General features: G+C 56.6%; 6 protein-coding genes across 6 annotated transcripts; 5 read left to right on the top strand and 1 right to left on the bottom strand.

Moving 5' to 3' along the window:
* Window positions 1-248: 248 nt before the first annotated feature.
* CMQ_618 (cytosine-purine permease) lies at window positions 249-1,890 on the top strand (the record flags this gene model as incomplete). The annotated part of the gene is made up of 2 exons (XM_014317697.1): window positions 249-565; window positions 633-1,890. The coding sequence occupies 2 exons, from the start codon at window positions 249-251 to the stop codon at window positions 1,888-1,890; spliced, it is 1,575 nt and encodes a 524-aa protein (XP_014173172.1).
* Window positions 1,891-2,409: 519 nt separating this feature from the next.
* On the top strand, window positions 2,410-3,358 carry CMQ_970 (short chain dehydrogenase reductase; the record flags this gene model as incomplete). The annotated part of the gene is made up of 2 exons (XM_014318049.1): window positions 2,410-3,133; window positions 3,189-3,358. The coding sequence occupies 2 exons, from the start codon at window positions 2,410-2,412 to the stop codon at window positions 3,356-3,358; spliced, it is 894 nt and encodes a 297-aa protein (XP_014173524.1).
* Window positions 3,359-3,450: 92 nt separating this feature from the next.
* CMQ_1215 (c6 zinc finger domain containing protein) lies at window positions 3,451-5,347 on the bottom strand (the record flags this gene model as incomplete). Its single annotated transcript, XM_014318294.1, has 2 exons — window positions 3,451-3,482; window positions 3,562-5,347. The coding sequence occupies 2 exons, from the start codon at window positions 5,345-5,347 to the stop codon at window positions 3,451-3,453; spliced, it is 1,818 nt and encodes a 605-aa protein (XP_014173769.1).
* A 1,678-nt stretch (window positions 5,348-7,025) lies between these two features.
* CMQ_1604 (npp1 domain containing protein) lies at window positions 7,026-7,909 on the top strand (the record flags this gene model as incomplete). The annotated part of the gene is made up of 3 exons (XM_014318683.1): window positions 7,026-7,258; window positions 7,328-7,438; window positions 7,528-7,909. The coding sequence occupies 3 exons, from the start codon at window positions 7,026-7,028 to the stop codon at window positions 7,907-7,909; spliced, it is 726 nt and encodes a 241-aa protein (XP_014174158.1).
* Window positions 7,910-8,882: 973 nt separating this feature from the next.
* CMQ_436 (uncharacterized protein) lies at window positions 8,883-9,617 on the top strand (the record flags this gene model as incomplete). The annotated part of the gene is made up of 1 exon (XM_014317515.1): window positions 8,883-9,617. The coding sequence occupies one exon, from the start codon at window positions 8,883-8,885 to the stop codon at window positions 9,615-9,617; it is 735 nt and encodes a 244-aa protein (XP_014172990.1).
* A 601-nt stretch (window positions 9,618-10,218) lies between these two features.
* Window positions 10,219-17,391, top strand: CMQ_1052 (aaa family ATPase; the record flags this gene model as incomplete). The annotated part of the gene is made up of 3 exons (XM_014318131.1): window positions 10,219-11,740; window positions 11,798-13,300; window positions 13,358-17,391. The coding sequence occupies 3 exons, from the start codon at window positions 10,219-10,221 to the stop codon at window positions 17,389-17,391; spliced, it is 7,059 nt and encodes a 2,352-aa protein (XP_014173606.1).
* Window positions 17,392-17,643: the final 252 nt, after the last annotated feature.

Raw genomic sequence — 17,643 nt, forward strand, 5'->3', positions numbered from 1 at the left:
TCCTCAGATAGACTATGACTGATTGGCAGATTGCTGTCAAAAACCACATGGCAAGCGGGCCAGGAGCATCGCAACCAGACAAGACCTGGGGACGCATAAAGACCGGACCAGGGTGTTTCCCTTCCCCTTTTTCTACTCCTCTCAACCATCAGCCCGTCCGAGCAACTCGACTCTGTTCTCATCCGTCTCTCTCTCAGACTCTTGTCTCCAAAACGGCCCATATCCTTGCTCTCCCTCGAACGACAGCCATGGGCCACTCTGAGGCTGCCGAGAAGACATCTGCGCTCAGCATGGGCCCCGACGATTCCGCCGGCAGCGCCGAGTCGGTGCGCGGCGCCCAGACGGAGCTGACCGAGAAGTCCGGCTGGATGCAGCGCGTGGCGCAGTTTGGACGCGTCCAGGACGGCGCGCCCGAGCCGGCCAACAAGACCTGGCTTCAGAAGCTGGCCTCGTTTGGCCGCGTCGAGGTCAATGGCGTCACGCCCATCCCGCTGGAAGAGCGCACCGTCACCAAGACGGTCAACATCTTCACTCTGTGGGCCTGCATGAACGCGAATATGCTGCCGTAGGTGTTTTTCATCCATATTTTTTCTTTCTTTTTTTTCTTTCTTCTTTTGTCGCTGACCTACTAGAATCTCATCTGGCATGCTGGGCCCGTCGTACGGCCTCTCCATCCGCGACTCGTCCCTCGTCATCCTCTTCTTCACTCTCCTCACCGCCGTCCTGCCGGCCTATTGTTCTACTCTCGGCCCCAAGACCGGCATGCGACAGATGATCCTCGCCCGCTTCTCCTTTGGCCGCTACCTCGTCGCCGTGCCCGTGCTGCTTAACCTGGCCACCCTCACCGGCTTCTGTGTCATCATGGTTGCCATCGGCGGCCAGTGCCTCTCAGCCGCCGGCAACGGCGACCTCAGCCCCGATGTCGGCATCGTCATTGTGGCCATCCTCGCCCTCGTCATCTCCTTCTGCGGCTTCCGCGTCCTGCACGTGTACGAAAAGTACGCCTGGGCCCCGGCCCTGATCTCCATCATCATCGCCGTCGGCTGCGGCGGTTCCGACCTCAAGAAGCAGTCCGTTGCCGAGCCTTCGACAGCTTACGGAGTGCTCTCTTTCGGCATGATCGTCGCCTCCTACATGATCCCCTGGGCTTGTCTGGCCTCCGACTTCACCACCTACCTCCAGCCCCAGACGAGCTCCCATCTGATCTTCTGGTACTCATACGCCGGCTGCGTCATCCCCACCGTCTTGCTCATGGTTCTCGGCGCTGCCATGCAGGGCGCCGTCGCCAACGTGCCCTCCTGGACTGAGGGCTACGACCAGAACAATGTCGGTGGCGTCATGGCTGCTATGATGGGCAGCACCCATCGCTTCGGCAAGTTCGTCACCGTCGTGCTCGCCTTCTCGCTGCTCGGCAACATCGCTGCCACCAGCTACTCCATCACCCTCAACTTCCAAATCCTCATCCCCATCCTCAAGAAGGTCCCCCGCTACTTCTTTGCCATTCTCCTCACTGCCATCGTCATCCCCGTCGGCATTGTGGCTGCCTCTAGCTTCTTCGACAGTCTCCAGAACTTCATCTCTATCATCGGCTATTGGGCTGCTGCCTTTGTCGCCATCATGCTGACCGAGCACGTCGTCTTCCGTCGCTGCGATTGCTCGCGCTACGATATCGACGCCTGGGACACTTCTAGTCTTCTTCCTCCCGGTATTGCTGCGCTTTCGGCCGGCGTCTGCTCTTTTGGCCTGGTCATTCCTGCTATGTCCCAGATCTGGTACACAGGCCCTATTGCTGAGACAACTGGTGATCTTGGCTTTGAGTTTGCCTTTGTCCTCAGCTCGTTACTATATGTGCCGTTCCGGCTGATTGAACAAAGGGTTTCCGGCCGTTAAACGGTGTGCAGGCGTTTGGTATTCTAATTGTAATATTGCATATGTTTAGAGGTCTTCGATTTAGAGGCATCGACATAGACGTGCTCTTTCTTAACACATTTTTGTCTGCGCAAGTCCTTTCACACGGATCGTCTCTCTGTATAGCCCTGCTAGTGATTCTGGACGTGTAAGTAGATTCACCCCATTGGCACGTTTGGCCCAGAGGTATGCATCCAACTGGATGCGATCATCTGACTAGATTTATAAGCTATCTGACAAATCGGCAAGAGTCAGGCGGAGGTGTCGCGGCCCCACTTCGCAGTCTGCGGAAGCTAGACGTAAAGAGAAGAATGCCAGCGGGATGAGACACGCCTGCGGATGCAGATCAGTGTATTGCGACGAATATAGAGAGATTAGGGATATGCATAAAAGGGCAGTACGTCGACGAGAAGTTGGAGTCGGCAGTTTCACAAAAAGCCATCCAGATCATCAATAGTATCCATATTAACTGCACACTATCAGCATACAGCTTCCACCATCATGATCGCATTAAAGGCTACCCACAGCAACACCTACGCGGCAATTGCCCCCACGCTGCCGCAGCTGTCAACGGCGGGCAAGTCTGCCTTTGTGACGGGCGGAGGTGCACGCGGAATAGGCGCTGCCATTGCCTCGTCGCTGGTGCGCTCAGGCATTACGTCGATCGGCCTGCTGGGCCGCCAGGAAGACAAGCTGCGCGAGTCAGAGGCAGCGCTACGAGTGCTTTCGCCGACGGTCGACATCCATGTCTATGCCGGCGTCGACGTGCGGGACATCGCCGCCGTGAAGAAGGCCGTGACCGACTTCGCCGCTTCGGCCAAGGGCTCGATCCCGGGCAAGATCGATATCCTCGTGACCAACGCCGGCTATATGCCGCAGCAGCTCAAGGACCTGCAGGCGTACCAGAGTGAGGTCGACCGTGCTGACTGGTGGAGCGTGTTCGAGATCAACGTGCTCGGCAACTTCAATGTCGTGCAGGCGTTCCAGCCGGTCGCTGCACCCGGTGCGTCCGTTGTGCACATCTCGTCGATGGTGGCCGATATGCCGTATGTGCCGACCAATGGCGTCTACTCGGCATCCAAGGTGGCGGCTACAAAGCTGTTCGAGTACGTGCATAACGAGAACCCGGACCTCTTCGTCGTGCAGGTCCACCCGGGCCTTATCCTGACGACAGATATGGCTGAGAGTTTCAGGGACGCAGTCCAAGGCTACACGGGCATTGATGGTATGTATTTCACCGCGTGTGTGTGTCACTGTGTGCTCCAAGCTGATTTTCACAGTCGAACTCCCCGGCGATTTTGTAAACTGGGTCGTCAGTCCAGAGGCACGCTTCCTTAATGGCCGCTTTGTCGATGCGGAGTGGGATATTGACGAGCTCAAGGCTCATGAGTCCGAGCTGAAGAAAGACCTACGCAAGTATACAGTTGGCATTCTTGGACTTGAATATTGATAGCCTATTTCATTAAATAGCTTCACTTGTAGAGTCGCCATTCTAAACCTAGATCTTCTGCATGCTTTCGGTTGGTTTAGTTACTTTGATTATTAATATGCAATAAAGTCTAGACACGGCAGGACTGTGATGTGTCGTACAATCGTTAGTCATACCTTCTGCAACACTGCTGAAGTCTTCTCTCTTTGGACGTGTGCACGCACCTGGTCTCCAAGAGCCTGCCTGTGGTGCCGGCTGTTCCCAGTAGTCAGCCTGAAGCCGGCGTACGGCCAATAACAAATTCCGATTGTGCGTCTTGGTGTATAGGCCCTCCAACAGGCTGCGGACGGTCTCCTGCTGTGCCAACGTCGTGGCATGCTGGCCAGCTCCGAACAGAGGCGTGTTAAGGCCCAGTGCCGGCGACAGACCGGACCGCAGCTGCATGCGCGTGGCCAGCTCCAGGATCTGCTGCACCGGCTGCTGCACTCGCGGGTCGTCGGATGGCCAGCCCCGGATCTCTGCCCGGATCTGCAACAGTGCGTACTGCTCGTGCACTTCATTGCAGAGCGCGAACTCGGCAATCTGCGACGGGTCCAGAGCCGCCCGGACGCTCGGTCGCAGCACCGGTGGTGTTTTCCGATTGCGCGCCATCATCCGCCGCACCTCTGTCTCCAGGTTGTCAGCCTCGGCCGCAAAGTCAGCCTCCGAGAGCAGATTGTTGGCCGGCGCCGTCCGGGACGAGCTACCACTGTTCTTGCCTGTTCCGGCTTGCTGATCTTGTTCTGCCTGCCGTTTCCTCTGTCGTCGTTCCCACGCCACAGCGCCGATGACTCGTAGTAGGTTGAATAGGTCCGTATAGCAGGCCACATGATCGTCGAAGAATACTTGGGGTGGCTCGGGCGTGTCGCCTCTCAAAGACGCCTTGTTGTAGTCGTAGTCGTAGTCCTTGTCACCGTCGCCAAGCTCCAACGCCTCGAAGCTGTTGGTCGACAGCATGGCCAGTACCTCCAGCAAGTTGTAGCGTTTCCGTAGATACCGAGCCAGCGGATTATTTCCGTTCTCTGCTTCCCCCCCTGACATCCGCCCTTTGTTGCTCTCATTGCCGCTTCGCTCGCCTCCCCGAGAACACGAAGCCGCAAAGGCAGCCCGAGCACCTTGCAAATAAATACGCCATGAGCCGTAGTCGTCGTTGCCACCGTAAAGCGTACAGAGACACAGCATCAGACTGGAACCCAAGACCACCGCCGGGCTCGTCGCCTGTCCACCAGCCATGCCTTCCTGCAGGATCCGAATGCTGCGCATGCGTGACTGCAGCTCGTCCATGTTGAGCCGCATGCGGTCGTGTGCGTCGTGTGCATATGTCGCCTGCTGCGCTGCGGCAAAAGCCGAGATGGCATACAGTAGAGCTGGCGCCATCAGGGCTGCCGGTATCAGTGCACTGCACGCCTCCTCTTGGATCTGTCGGTGTGTCAATATTGCAGCTGAGCCCTTGTGCACAAAGTAGTGCAGCTGAGCCCTGACCTGCGGCTCAATGTCCGGCCGTTCTGGCAATACTCGAGGAACAGGCACAGCCGCTGGGCTGTGCTGGTGTAGAAGCGGGCGCGGAGGTGTTTGCAGATGCTTTCTCTGACACTTCTCCGTGTCTTGCTTCGTTGAACGGACTACTTTGCCATCTTTGGCCCCATAGACAAACTTGCCTGGTTCCAACTCTTTCGGCATGTCAGTCTGCACTTGATTCGACCTGGAATACGGAGTAGAACCCTGACATACAACAATCTGCCTCTTACCAATCCTCTGTGCTCCACATTTGCCAAAAGATGATCGACTGAAGTCGCGCCCGCCCCATCGGATGTGCAGCTGGTACGCACATTTCGTTTCGGCGTCACTGCAGCGACTGCATGACGGCTGCGCCTGGTCGCACTTCTGCCGCCGCTTCCGGCACCGTCCGCAGCCACCTCGCGAGCGCCGCTTCGTTCCGCTCGTCAAAACAATGCTCTCAGGGGTGCTCATAGTGGCGGAAGGCGTGGATGGTGAAGCTGCTTGTCGGAGGTGGAGAGGGGGCGGATCCGTAACGTATTGCCGTTACCGCACGAACCACTTTCTACGCGAGATCACGTGGTTTTGGAAGCCGCTACGTTGGCACAGTGTGTATGCGCACGAATTCGCACTAATGCACAGTGGTAGTGCTTGGCAACGTGCACGGACCACCTCATTGGCAGACATTCCAGCCCATGCTTCCACTTTAGCTGTCTTCCTTAAATACAACATTCTACGCCCATCATTTTGACAATGGCTGACTTGAGATATTACTTGGAGGCTGCTTATAGCAAGCGTCCAGGACCGCTAAAACCTATTGTATCCGTGAGATGTTGGAAGGTCAATGACGGCTCCAAGAGTGACAGTGGCTATGGCTGTGGCACTGCACATTACAAGCTCAGTTTGCATAAGATACTTACTCGCTACTTTGTTTACACAAAACACGTTTGGTCTAAGTCGCGGAGGATAACTTGTGTGTTTCTTGAATCTTTTGCAATCGTATCATTAGTGCGTTATTTCAGAAGATTGGCCAATAAATGCAGCAAATTAGGAGGTGAAAGAAACTGTGAAGATACCATTCACAATGAATGCATTCATCATGCATTTACTCGTCTCCGCCAATATTGTACGGAGTACTCCGTACAACAGGTTTCGCCTTACTAGCTTACTTATCTGTGCCGACAGTAGTCTCATCTCCCGCTCTATAGGACGCTCACAGACAGCCTTTTGACCGCGGCACCATGCAATCTATCCCAGCACAATGACCAGTGCCGACTGCATAAGATCTTTATAGCGCTGAATCAGGCGGCTTTCACCGGCAAATACCGGTTTGAGGGAAGCTGATGGTGTGGAGACCCCTCACAGCCTGAGTTGCTAATGCTAATGGCGACAAGACCAGAGGGGCTATAATTGCCGTTTTACGATTAACGGCGTAAAAATAGCAGCCTCCTGCCCTTTGTGTACAGGACGGATGGTGATCGTAGAGCTGCAACACAGAAGGCAGGGCCAATAGACAGAGCAGGTGCTCGCTATGGGAGACTGAGCCCGCTTGCAGCCATTGACACACCCACGTGCTGTATTTTGGCAGCTGTTCCAATTCGGCTCCCTCGGTGTGGATCCCATTAAGAGGCTTGTGGAGGCTTAGGGCTGCCAAGCCGTTAGCTTGCTGTCAAACACCGGCAGTCATTCCCTTTCAGGAACGACCCCCTTGGCGTGGGAAAGGCCGAAATACTACCGTGAAAGCAGCCAACTTCCTAATTCTCGGTTGGCGTCGCCAACTTGGCGACCGCTCTAACAGCTGTGGTGCATAGCGCACTAACCCACCAGTCCCACGTGTTAGTCTCTGTGGATTATGTTTGCGGATACCAAGGCCGAGTTAGGTAGGAGGTAATAAAAGGGGGCGGCATCCTGGATGTATGGAGTACTCGTACGTCGTATTGGTGGGACGAGCCGCTTCTGCTGGCTGCATGGCGAGCCCTGATTATCGCATGAGTTGGATATATGCAACGAACCAGGACATACGACGATTTGTAGTGCAGAGCACTCCGTATGAGTATATGACAGCGGCCATCGCCACTGTCCTGCAGAAAGTTGCACGCATCTCTACCCAGGCAACCAAGAACGAGAATCTGCTCCTCAGCCCAAAGACAACATGGCCGTGTTTTCTCGTCTTCTCCGCAGCACGACGGCGCTGCTGGCCATCGGATCGGCCGTCGCCAACCCGGTTGAGCGCCGTGGCACTGTCGACTCGGATGCGATCGTCGGCTTCGCCCAGGCAGTCCCCAGCGGTACCGTCGGCGAGGTCTACCTGGCGTATCAGCCGTACCTTAAGGTCGTCAACGGCTGCGTGCCCTACCCGGCCGTCGATGCCGAGGGCAACACCAAGTAAGAAATGAACAACCGACGACAAGTTCGCTGGGATGAGGCGAACTGTTTGCTGACATATGGCATTAGTGCCGGCTTGAAGACGTCGGGCTCCAGCAACGGTGGCTGCTCCAGCAGCACGGGCCAGATCTACGTGCGCGGCGCCACCTACGGCAAATACTATGCCGTGATGTACTCTTGGTACGTACAGACTGGTGGATGAGGATGGGGACGAGGATGGCTGGAGATGGGAGACAGACGACAGATGACAGACTTGCTAACTTGCACAGGTACATGCCCAAGGACGAGCCCTCGGATGGTCTCGGCCACCGCCATGACTGGGAGGGTACCATTGTCTGGCTGACCAGCGGCACCAGCACAACGACTGGCAACATCGCCGCCGTCTGCCCGTCTGCACACGGAAAGTGGGATTGCACTACCGACGGCTATACCTTGTCCGGCACCAAGCCACTGATCAAGTACGAGAGCGTCTGGCCCGTCGACCACTCGTGCGGCTTGACCACCACCGTCGGCGGCACCCAGCCTATGATATCCTGGGAGGAATTGCCCACCGTGGCCCAGGACGCTCTCACCAACACCGACTTTGGCGACGCAAACGTGCCGTTCAAGGATGCCAACTTTGATACCAACCTGGGCAAGGCTACGTTTTAGGTTGGGAGTCATGAACGTTGCGAACGAGAATATTGTATCTTGTGTGCGAGCCTCAATTACTTTTATGACAGCCTAATGGATGATATGATTTCTGTGGACCTTTTGATCACGATAGGAGGGCTTCTTACTACAAGATCAACGGAGACCTGTACTGGAGGAATGCGCTTTTATTTGCCATGCTTGCCCCTCATAGCGAGTGTTTGTTTTTGCTCCTTTCCATGGGCTTCTACGAGAAAAAGTCTCTAAACGAAATCCCAGATGACTATGCTGCGGAATATTTTCTGAGATAACAGTCTGTGACAGACTTATGCACGACCAGCTCATGTAATAAGAGAACACATTTCCAGCTGCTTGCATAGAGTACCGTCGTTCGGGCTGTATTTATCGTGGGGTATTCCAGTTCCCGAGCCGAGTCCTGCAGGCACACGATGGCTTGCGTGCCACATCTCGTGCTGTGGCCTTAAGCAGATTTATTTGTCTGAGTTTAAGTGGTTCAAAATTTCTTGACAACAATTCGCATCTTAGCCGACGGATACGAGTGAGGCTTGTATGAGACGAGATGAAAGAGACAAAATGATTGTCCATGTTGAGAAATAATCACCCTAAGCTGATACAAAACCGGCTTTGAGGGTCTCGGTCCAAATAACTCAGTCGCTAGTCCGAGTAAGCTACTTTGCGATTCATTCTCACCTGCCTCTCAACTCGTGATGCACTAACAAATTGTTACTACGTCAGCTACTCAGACCTCACGATCACGCAACCCCACACGCTCGCGTCTAAATCTGGGAAGCTTTCTACAGCTGCACTCGCCAACTTTCTAACGACACGAACGTACCCAGCCTTAGCCATTGTAAGTTTTCCTGTTTCAGAGACCGCATATTCAACTGGACTAGCTAAAGCTTACCCGCCACGCTACTCAGAACTCCATTATCCGCAGTTATATTTACGTCGTAGGAGACGTGACGACTGCAAGATGACACCCGCTAAATCAAGGCCCGACAAGGATGTTTGTCTCGAGCGACTCGCTTCAACCTTCGCCTCTATCCCCGCAGACCACCCGGATGCAGAGTTTGCTCGCGAAGTTCAAGATAAGGTGCAGAAAATGCTAGACCAGAACTGCTGTTATGCCAAAACACGAATTGGTAAGCGCTTGAAACGGATGTCAATGAAAGAAGCTCTTTCGAGGGACGACCTCAGCGCAATTCGTGCCGACTTTTTCGCATCCAAGATTTTCAGCGTCCAAAATTCGCCCATATCGAGCATAATCGCACATGCGACTGCGACAGATAACATGGATCTCATTGAAGACTTGACGGGCACACCAGCCGCAGAGAACCCGATCAAATTTACCCTGACTGAGGTCGCAGCAATAGAAGTGGAACAGAAGCCTGCCAAACGGCCTCGCAACGATACGACGTCGACGTCAATTCTAGACAAAGAACGCACCGAGATCGAGGTCATGGCTCGGCTTGGAAATGATGCCCGCTTTAGAGCAGTGAGAGCAGCGCATAGGACTATTTCAGTTGCCGCTGTTCGGGGCTCTTACGGCAGCTTGAAGCAGGCATGCGCTGCCCGCGACGTCTTGGAAGCATATCTAGACGACATACGCGAACTCATGAACGAAACCAGCGCACTGAAACATGTAGTGGACGCTCGGGTGCGACATTTGGGAAAGCCGAAAGAGCCGAGCTTGACATCCGCTGTTTAACGCAGTTCCATGTGTTTCGGGTCGTTTGTTGGAAACATTGCCATAATTCGGTGTTAGGAACTAGGCTTCCCATTCATTTACTGCACAGTACGAGTACTGGTCCAAGCACAGAGCCCTTATTGGCCATGCATGGTTAATGTGAGGGCGGCAAAAGGGTAGCATTTCAGAAGTACCTGCCCTACTAGATAAGCTTCACTGTAGCCTTATAGGCCGACTGACTGACTAATGGAGGAAAGTACCAATATACACTGCATGTACAGATATCAGTTGGCCGTATCCTCTAATATTATTGGTCGGCAATATGCCAAGCATATGAAGCAGTGCCATGTAACAGCCATTATGCGGCCACATGGATTGCAGCCCGATTTTATTCATTGAGGCCTACAAGATGACGAAGCTATGACCCCGCAGCCAGCATTCTAGAACGGATAAAACCCCACGCTCGTATGGTATTTTGTTCGTGAGACCGTTTGTCTGATGGTTAACTTTGCTGCAAACTCGGCTGGAACCTATCGAGACAGTTTTGGGGTCGTTTTCAGGCCCAGCACATTTATACTCGTCTTCGTCTATATCACTAGTCACAGGCAGCATCGACTGCATCATGGATTCAGCAAATGCTGAAAAACGAACGGCCCGGCTGACCAAAGTGCTGCATACATTCATCCGAGGAACCCGACCAATTTCGACGCCGCACGATGCCAAACTCTTTTTCGAAGCCGTTTGCGGTCAGCCCAAGCCGGTGGTCTGTCTGGAGACGATCCTTGGTCAGTCCAAGGGTCTCGATACGGTGCACAAGAGCGTGAGGGCCAGTTCTAGCGCGCAGTTCATCACAGGTCAGGTGCTTCCTTTTCTCGCGTATATGGCACACCCGGACATCAAGGCGATGTACGAGGGTCAACTTCTCGACAAGATCATCGTGGCCGTCGTCGATCCACCGATGACATGGAAGGCCATTGCTCAGCTCTGGGCCGACACCGGCTTTGTCGACAAGGAGGACAATGCAGTGACGTTTGCGTGGCTGTGCCTCGAGATCGTCAGCCATGCCGGCACACAGTTGGCACTAACCGTGGTGGACATCAAGGATGCCCTTGCACAACGGTCGCTAGTCAAGCACGCCAGCAGCAAGGCGCGGAGCATCGGGTACCGCGTGCAGAAGGCGCTGCAGATCCGGTTCTCGGACCGGACGGTCGATCCGGAGTCGATGGTGACGGCTGGCGGACGTCACGACAATGACTTTGGTGACTTTCGCGACATCTCCATCTACCCGACGACGGATGAGTTCTCGTCGACGCAGCGGCCGTTTTACCGACGAGCGGCCGAGATCGCGCGCCTGGACGCGAACACGCGGGTAGGCGGCCATCTGGACAACCAATTCCGGCTCCTGCGCGAGGACATGTTGGGCGGACTCCGGGACGACATCCGCATCGCGATCGGCAAGACCAAGGGTCGGCGGCCTGCGCAGATTCTGGACGGTCTCGAGCTCAGCAGCATCGACACGGGAGACGTGCAGCGGGCCCGCATCTGTGCCGTGGACGTGCTCATCCACGGGAATGGGCTGAACATGCTGCGCAAGATGTCGCCGAAGAAGCGCAAGGAGCATCTGAGAAACACGCCCAGGCTGCTGCGAAACCAGGCGTTTGGGGCGCTCTGCTCGCAGGACGAGATCGTGGCGTTTGCTTTTATCGTCCGCGACGTCGACAAGCTTTCGATGGATCCGCCGTTGGTCGGACTGCAGTTCTCGACCAGCCAGATGCTGATGACGGCACTGTCAGCATTCCACAGCGGCAGGGAGCTGCGCTTCGTGCTGGTCGACACGCCCGTGTTTGCCTACGAGCCAATCCTGGACCGGCTCAAGAAGATCGTCCAACTGCCTCTCGAGACGGAGCTGCTGCAGCTGCAAGGTGGCGACAACGACGACGACGAGGCCGCCTTTTTCGAGGACCTGGAAGACGCCTTTGCGCCTTCCTACCATCTTTCAAGCTTTCTCGAGAGCTGCCACGCGAACTCGGACCGCGGTATGACGATCCGTGTCGATAAAAAAGACTACAATCTCGATGCTGCACAGCTCAACGCGCTTGCATATGCTTTGGAGAAGCCACTCTCTGTCATTCAAGGACCACCTGGTACGTCAAAGCCCGATAAATGAGATCGGTCTCGCTTCTAACAGTCCCTAGGCACAGGAAAGTCCTACATAGGAGCACTGGCAGCGAAGAAGCTGCTCGAAGATCCGTCAACGCGACTGCTCGTGCTCGCATACACCAACCACGCGCTCGACCAGTTCCTGGAAGATCTCATAAACATCGGAGTCTCACCTGGCATCATGACACGGCTGGGCTCCAAGTCGACGTCCACAACGTCCCATTTATTGTTCAACAACGGCGTCCGTTCGAGCGACAGCTGGCGTACCAAAGAAGCACAAAGCAGGCTGTACAAGCTGAGAACGGAGCTCAACGATGTCCGACCTGGACTAGAGAAATTGTTTGCGATTGCGAAAACACGGCCGTCGCATGATGCGATACTAAACTACCTCGAATTCGCCGAAGACGCCAGATCCCAAGCGTTCTGGGTGGCCTTTCAGGTGGAAGACGAAGACGAAGACGAAGACGAAGACGAAGACGAAGACGAAGTCGGAAACAAAGACGAAGACATATACGGTAAATTCCAGGTAGTAACAAAGACGAAGAAGCCGTTCTCGGCCGTGACTATTCTAAAAAAATGGACGAGACAGAAGACTCCAGGCCCCCTAGCAAAGCATATGAGGCTCGACAGCGAATGGATCTGGGAGATTCCGATGCAGCAGAGAAAGCAGAAAATGGTTGAATGGGCTGAGGCTGTGCGCGCAGAGAGACGGGAAGAGCTGTGCGACCGGATCGATATGTTCAACGAGATGCAGACGGAGGTCGAGACGCTGCACAACCAGGCGCGATGTGCGTACATCCAGACGATGCGGGTGATTGGCTGCACGACGACGGCAGCGGCCATGTACGCGGCGCTGTTGACGGCGGCGATGCCGACGTGCGTGCTTGTCGAGGAGGCCGGCGAGATCCTGGAGTCACACGTGCTGACAGCTCTATCGGGCACAACGCGACAGCTGATCTTGATCGGTGACCACAAGCAGCTGCGGCCCAAGTGCAAGAACTACGGCTTGAGCGTGGAGCAGGGTGGCGGCTTCGACCTGAACCGGTCGCTGTTTGAGCGGCTGATCCTGCAAAAGCACCCACATGCGACGCTCTGCACGCAGCACCGCATGGCTCCAGAAATCTCGCGATTGGTGCGCTCGATGACGTATCCGGAGCTGCAGGACGGCGCCGGAACAGCTGGCCGGCCAGCCATCCGGGGCCTCCGCAGACGGGTGGCCTTTGTCAACCATGACCACGCCGAGGAGGTTGATGCCGGGCTTCAGGACCGCAACGATGGCGGCCAGCCGACCAGCCGGCAGAACCGGTTCGAGGCCCTCATGGTACTCAAGCTGGTCAAGTACCTCGGCCAGCAGGGCTACAAGACCGACGACATGGTCGTTTTGACGCCGTATCTCGGCCAGCTGCGGCTGCTGCTGGAGATCCTATCGACGGAGAACGACCCGATGCTCAGCGATCTGGACTCGTATGAGCTGATCCAGGCCGGCCAGCTAACCGATACGGCCAGCCGCCTGGACCGGAAGAAGATCCGCATCTCCACTATCGGTTTGTGTCTAGCCCCGTGAAGAAGCAGAAAGGAAGACTGACTGACGTGGCCGACAGACAACTACCAGGGTGAAGAAGCCGACATTGTGATCGTGTCGCTGACGCGCAGCAACAGCAAGGGCGAGATCGGCTTCATGAAGGCACCCGAGCGGCTCAACGTGGTTGTGTCGCGGGCCCGCAACTGTCTGGTCATGTTTGGCAACATGGACACGTTTATGAACTCGCCACAGGGAGAGCCTGTCTGGCGGCCTTTCTTCCAGCTGCTCAAGGACGGCGACCAGCTGCGAGACGGCCTCGAGGTGCACTGCGAGCAGCACCCAGAGAACAAGGCGCTCCTGGCGGAGCCGCAGGACTTTGAACTGCGCTGTCCTGACGGTGGCTGTACCGAGCCCTGTGACGGTATGCTGAAGTGCGGGATGCACAAGTGCCATAGGCGCTGCCATCGGCTGGCGGAACACAGCAAGATCACGTGCACACAGCGGATAGACAAGACGTGCGAGAATCAGCACACGTACCAGGTGTTGTGCAGCGAGGACAAGCAGCGGTGTAAGCAGTGTGAGCGCGACGAGAACGACATGCGGCGTCGCGTGAAGCGGGATCTCGACATCGAAAAGGCGCGTCTGGACCAGCAGAAGAAGTACCAGGCCGAGCTGCAGAGCATCCAGGACGAGATCGACCACCACAAGCGTCTGCTGCGGATCGAGCAGGAGCAGAAGCAGCAGGTGGCTGATCTGGACAAGAACAAGGCTGAGCTAGACTCGCTAGTGAAGGCGAAACAGAGACGAGAAGCTGACGAGAAGAAAAAGAAGAAGGACAAGGCAGCAGCAGAAGCAGCAGCAGCAAAGCCGAAGACGGCTACGGCCAAGAAAGAGAGCGAGCCAGCCAAGCCTGGAAGTGCCCAAGAGGAGTGGGAGTACCTGAAGAGGGAGGAGCTGGCATGCAGTGACACGCTGGATTCGCTGATGAGCCTGATCGGACTCGAGGACGTCAAGCGCCAGTTTCTCGGCATCAAGCAGACCGTCGACACGGCCAGGCTCCAGGGCATCTCGACCGCGTCTGAGCGCTTCGGCTGCAGCATGCTCGGCAATCCGGGCACCGGCAAGACGACCGTGGCCCGGCTGTATGCCCAGATGCTAACGTCCATGGGCATCGTGGCCGGCACCTGCTTCCGGGAGACGACCGGGTCCAAGATGGCCAGCATCGGCGTCCCGGGCTGCCAGAAACTGCTCGACGACGTGCTGGAGCAGGGCGGCGGCGTCATCTTCGTCGACGAGGCCTACCAGCTGTCGTCGGGCGCCAATGCGGGCGGTGCGGCCGTGCTGGACTTTCTCCTGGCCGAGGTCGAGAACCTGAATGGCAAGATCTGCTTCGTCCTGGCCGGCTACGCCAAGCAGATGGAGTCCTTCTTCGCCCACAATCCCGGCTTCCCCAGCCGGTTCCCCCGCGAGATGAAGTTTGACGATTACAGCGACGTGGAGCTCCTGCGCATCTTGGAGATGCAGGCCGACAAAAAATACGGTGGGCGAATGAAGGCCGAAGACGGCCTGCGTGGGCTCTACTGTCGCATTGCTATGCGCCGGCTTGGCTCCGGCCGTGGTCGTGAAGGCTTCGGCAATGCCAGGGCCGTCGAAAACGTTCTCGCCCGCATCGGCCGCCGACAGAGCGCCCGGCTTCATCAAGAACGTCGTGCTGGCTGCAAGCCGGATTACATGATGCTGACTAAGCAAGACATCATCGGCCCCGAGCCGGCCGGTGCCCTTAGCACGTCGGCCGCCTGGACCAAGCTGCAGAGCCTCGAGGGGCTGCGCTTGGTCAAGGAGTCGGTCCAGACGCTGGTCGACAGCATCCAGACCAACTACCAGCGCGAGCTGAAGGAAGAGCCGGTGCTCGAGTATAGCCTAAACCGCGTCTTCCTCGGGAATCCCGGCACCGGCAAGACGACCGTGGCCAAGCTGTACGGACAGATTCTCGTCGACCTCGGGCTTCTGTCCAACGGCGAGGTCGTGGTCAAGAACCCGTCTGACTTTGTGGGCGCTTACATTGGGCACTCGGAGAAGCAGACAAAGGGCATCCTGGCAGCAACAGCCGGAAAGGTGCTCGTCATCGACGAAGCGTACGGGCTCCACGACGGCGGTGGTGGTGCTGGTGGCGGTGGAGGCGGCTCCTCGGGTGGATTCAAAACGGCCGTCGTCGACACGATCGTGGCCGAGGTGCAGAACACGCCTGGCGAAGACCGGTGTGTCTTGCTGCTGGGCTACAAAGACCAAATGGAGGAGATGTTTCAGAATGTCAATCCAGGACTCAGCCGGCGCTTCCCGCTGAGCTCGGCCTTTGTCTTTGAAGACTTCAACCAGGATGAGCTGGGCCGTATCCTCGACCTCAAAGCCAAGGGCCAGGGCTTCAGTCTGGCCGCTCGTGGACGCCAGGTTGCCCTCGAAATTCTCGATCGGGCACGCAACCGGCCCAATTTTGGCAACGCCGGCGAGGTCGACATCCTGCTCAACGATGCCAAGATGCGCCACCAGAAGCACCTCTCGGCCGGTCGGACGCAGCAGCGGACAACTTTGGACGCCGCCGCCTTTGACGAGGATCACGACCGGACGACACGCTCCGAGACCGACGTGGCCGCGCTCTTCCATGGAACCGTCGGCTGCGACCAGATCGTGGCCACACTGCGCGGGTACCAGCAGACGGCCCGGTCGATGAAGGAGTTTGGACTCGACCCCAAGGAGGTCGTCCCATTCACCTTCCTGTTCCGCGGGCCTCCTGGCACTGGAAAGACAACGACGGCCCGCCGTATGGGCAAGGTCTTTTACGACATGGGATTCCTGGCCAATGCCAGCGTCCTTGACACGTCAGCCTCGGACTTGATCGGCCAGTACGTCGGCCAGACCGGCCCCAAGGTTCGCCAGCTGCTCGACAAGGCTCTCGGCCGCGTCCTGCTCATCGACGAGGCTTATCGCCTGGCCGAGGGCCACTTTGCCAAGGAAGCCCTCGACGAGCTTGTCGATGCTGTCACCAAGGAGCGCTACCATAAGCGCCTGATCATCATCCTGGCCGGCTACGAGGACGACATCAACCGCCTGCTGACCGTCAATCCGGGCCTCAGCAGCCGCTTTCCCGAGGTCGTCGAGTTCAAACCGCTACAGCCCCACGACTGCTTCTCTCTGCTACAGACGACGCTGGCAAAGCAGCAGGCGAAACTGGCGAAGCAGAAGAAGAACGCCCAGGGCGCTCATCGAAACGCCAGTATGGACATGACCTGCCTCACCGACCCGGCCGCCCTGTTCAAGGCTGCTGTCATCACCCTGTTTGGCCAGCTGTCCGCCCTGACTAGTTGGGCCAACGCCCGCGACGTCGAGACGCTGTCTCGGTCCGTCTTCCAGTCCGCGCTCAAGGCCAGCTCGGAGTCGTCTAGCACGTCCATTGTCTTGTCCGAGGAAACCGTGCTCGCCGAAATAGAGACCATGCTGCGCGAGCGGAGCAGTCGAGAGAAGCTGCAAACCGTGTTCCAGAAGCCCTCCCTGCCGATTTCGGACCTGCCCATACAGCCACCACAGGCACCCCCTGCATCACATTCTGCTTCCGCCTCTACGTCTGCTGCTGCTGCTCCTCCATCTCCTCCGCCACCCCCTGCCGCAGAAGAAAAGCCCGAGGAACAAGCGTCTGGGCCAACCAGAGATGCCGGGGTCAGTGACGAGGTCTGGAACCAGCTGCAGAGAGACGCTGCAGCCGAGCGTGAGCGCGAGCAGGAGTACTTGGCAAAGCTCAAGGAAAAGGACCAGCTGGATGATGCGCTAAGAAGTGCGCTGGAAACGCGCATCATAGACGAACTGTTAGACGAGGACCTACAGAAGAGATTAGCAGAGGAGGAGCGGAGGAAAAAGAAAGCGGAGGAGGACGAGAAGCTGCGACAACGCATCGTCCAGGAGCTGCTGGAAATGGAAAAGAAGAGAGAGGAAGAGAAAAAACTCAGGGCCAAGTTGTCCAGGATCGGGCGCTGTCCGATGAATTATGCATGGATACCGCAGGCGGGCGGCTGGCGTTGTGCCGGAGGGAGTCATTTTGTCACCGACCAACAGCTGCTTTAAGAGGGAGAGTAGCTAGATGCCAGATTTTACAGCCGGGATCGTTTCGTGCCGAAGTACGCCAATGTAACTCTATTATTCGCGATCGCATATCAGTCTCGCGTCATTGGCCTAGGCGTCAAGATATACTGCTTCTAGGCACAGTCTGTCACATCCAATCGCAACGGAACTGGGTCCCGAATCCGAAACAGGAAGTCAAATCGACTTTCTGCCAAATACAAATTCGATATAGGCAATGGCGTATCACAGCCGTGG

The sequence above is a fragment of the Grosmannia clavigera genome, assembly GCF_000143105.1.
Source record: "Grosmannia clavigera kw1407 unplaced genomic scaffold GCSC_140, whole genome shotgun sequence".
NCBI classification, from domain to species: domain Eukaryota; kingdom Fungi; phylum Ascomycota; class Sordariomycetes; order Ophiostomatales; family Ophiostomataceae; genus Leptographium; species Leptographium clavigerum.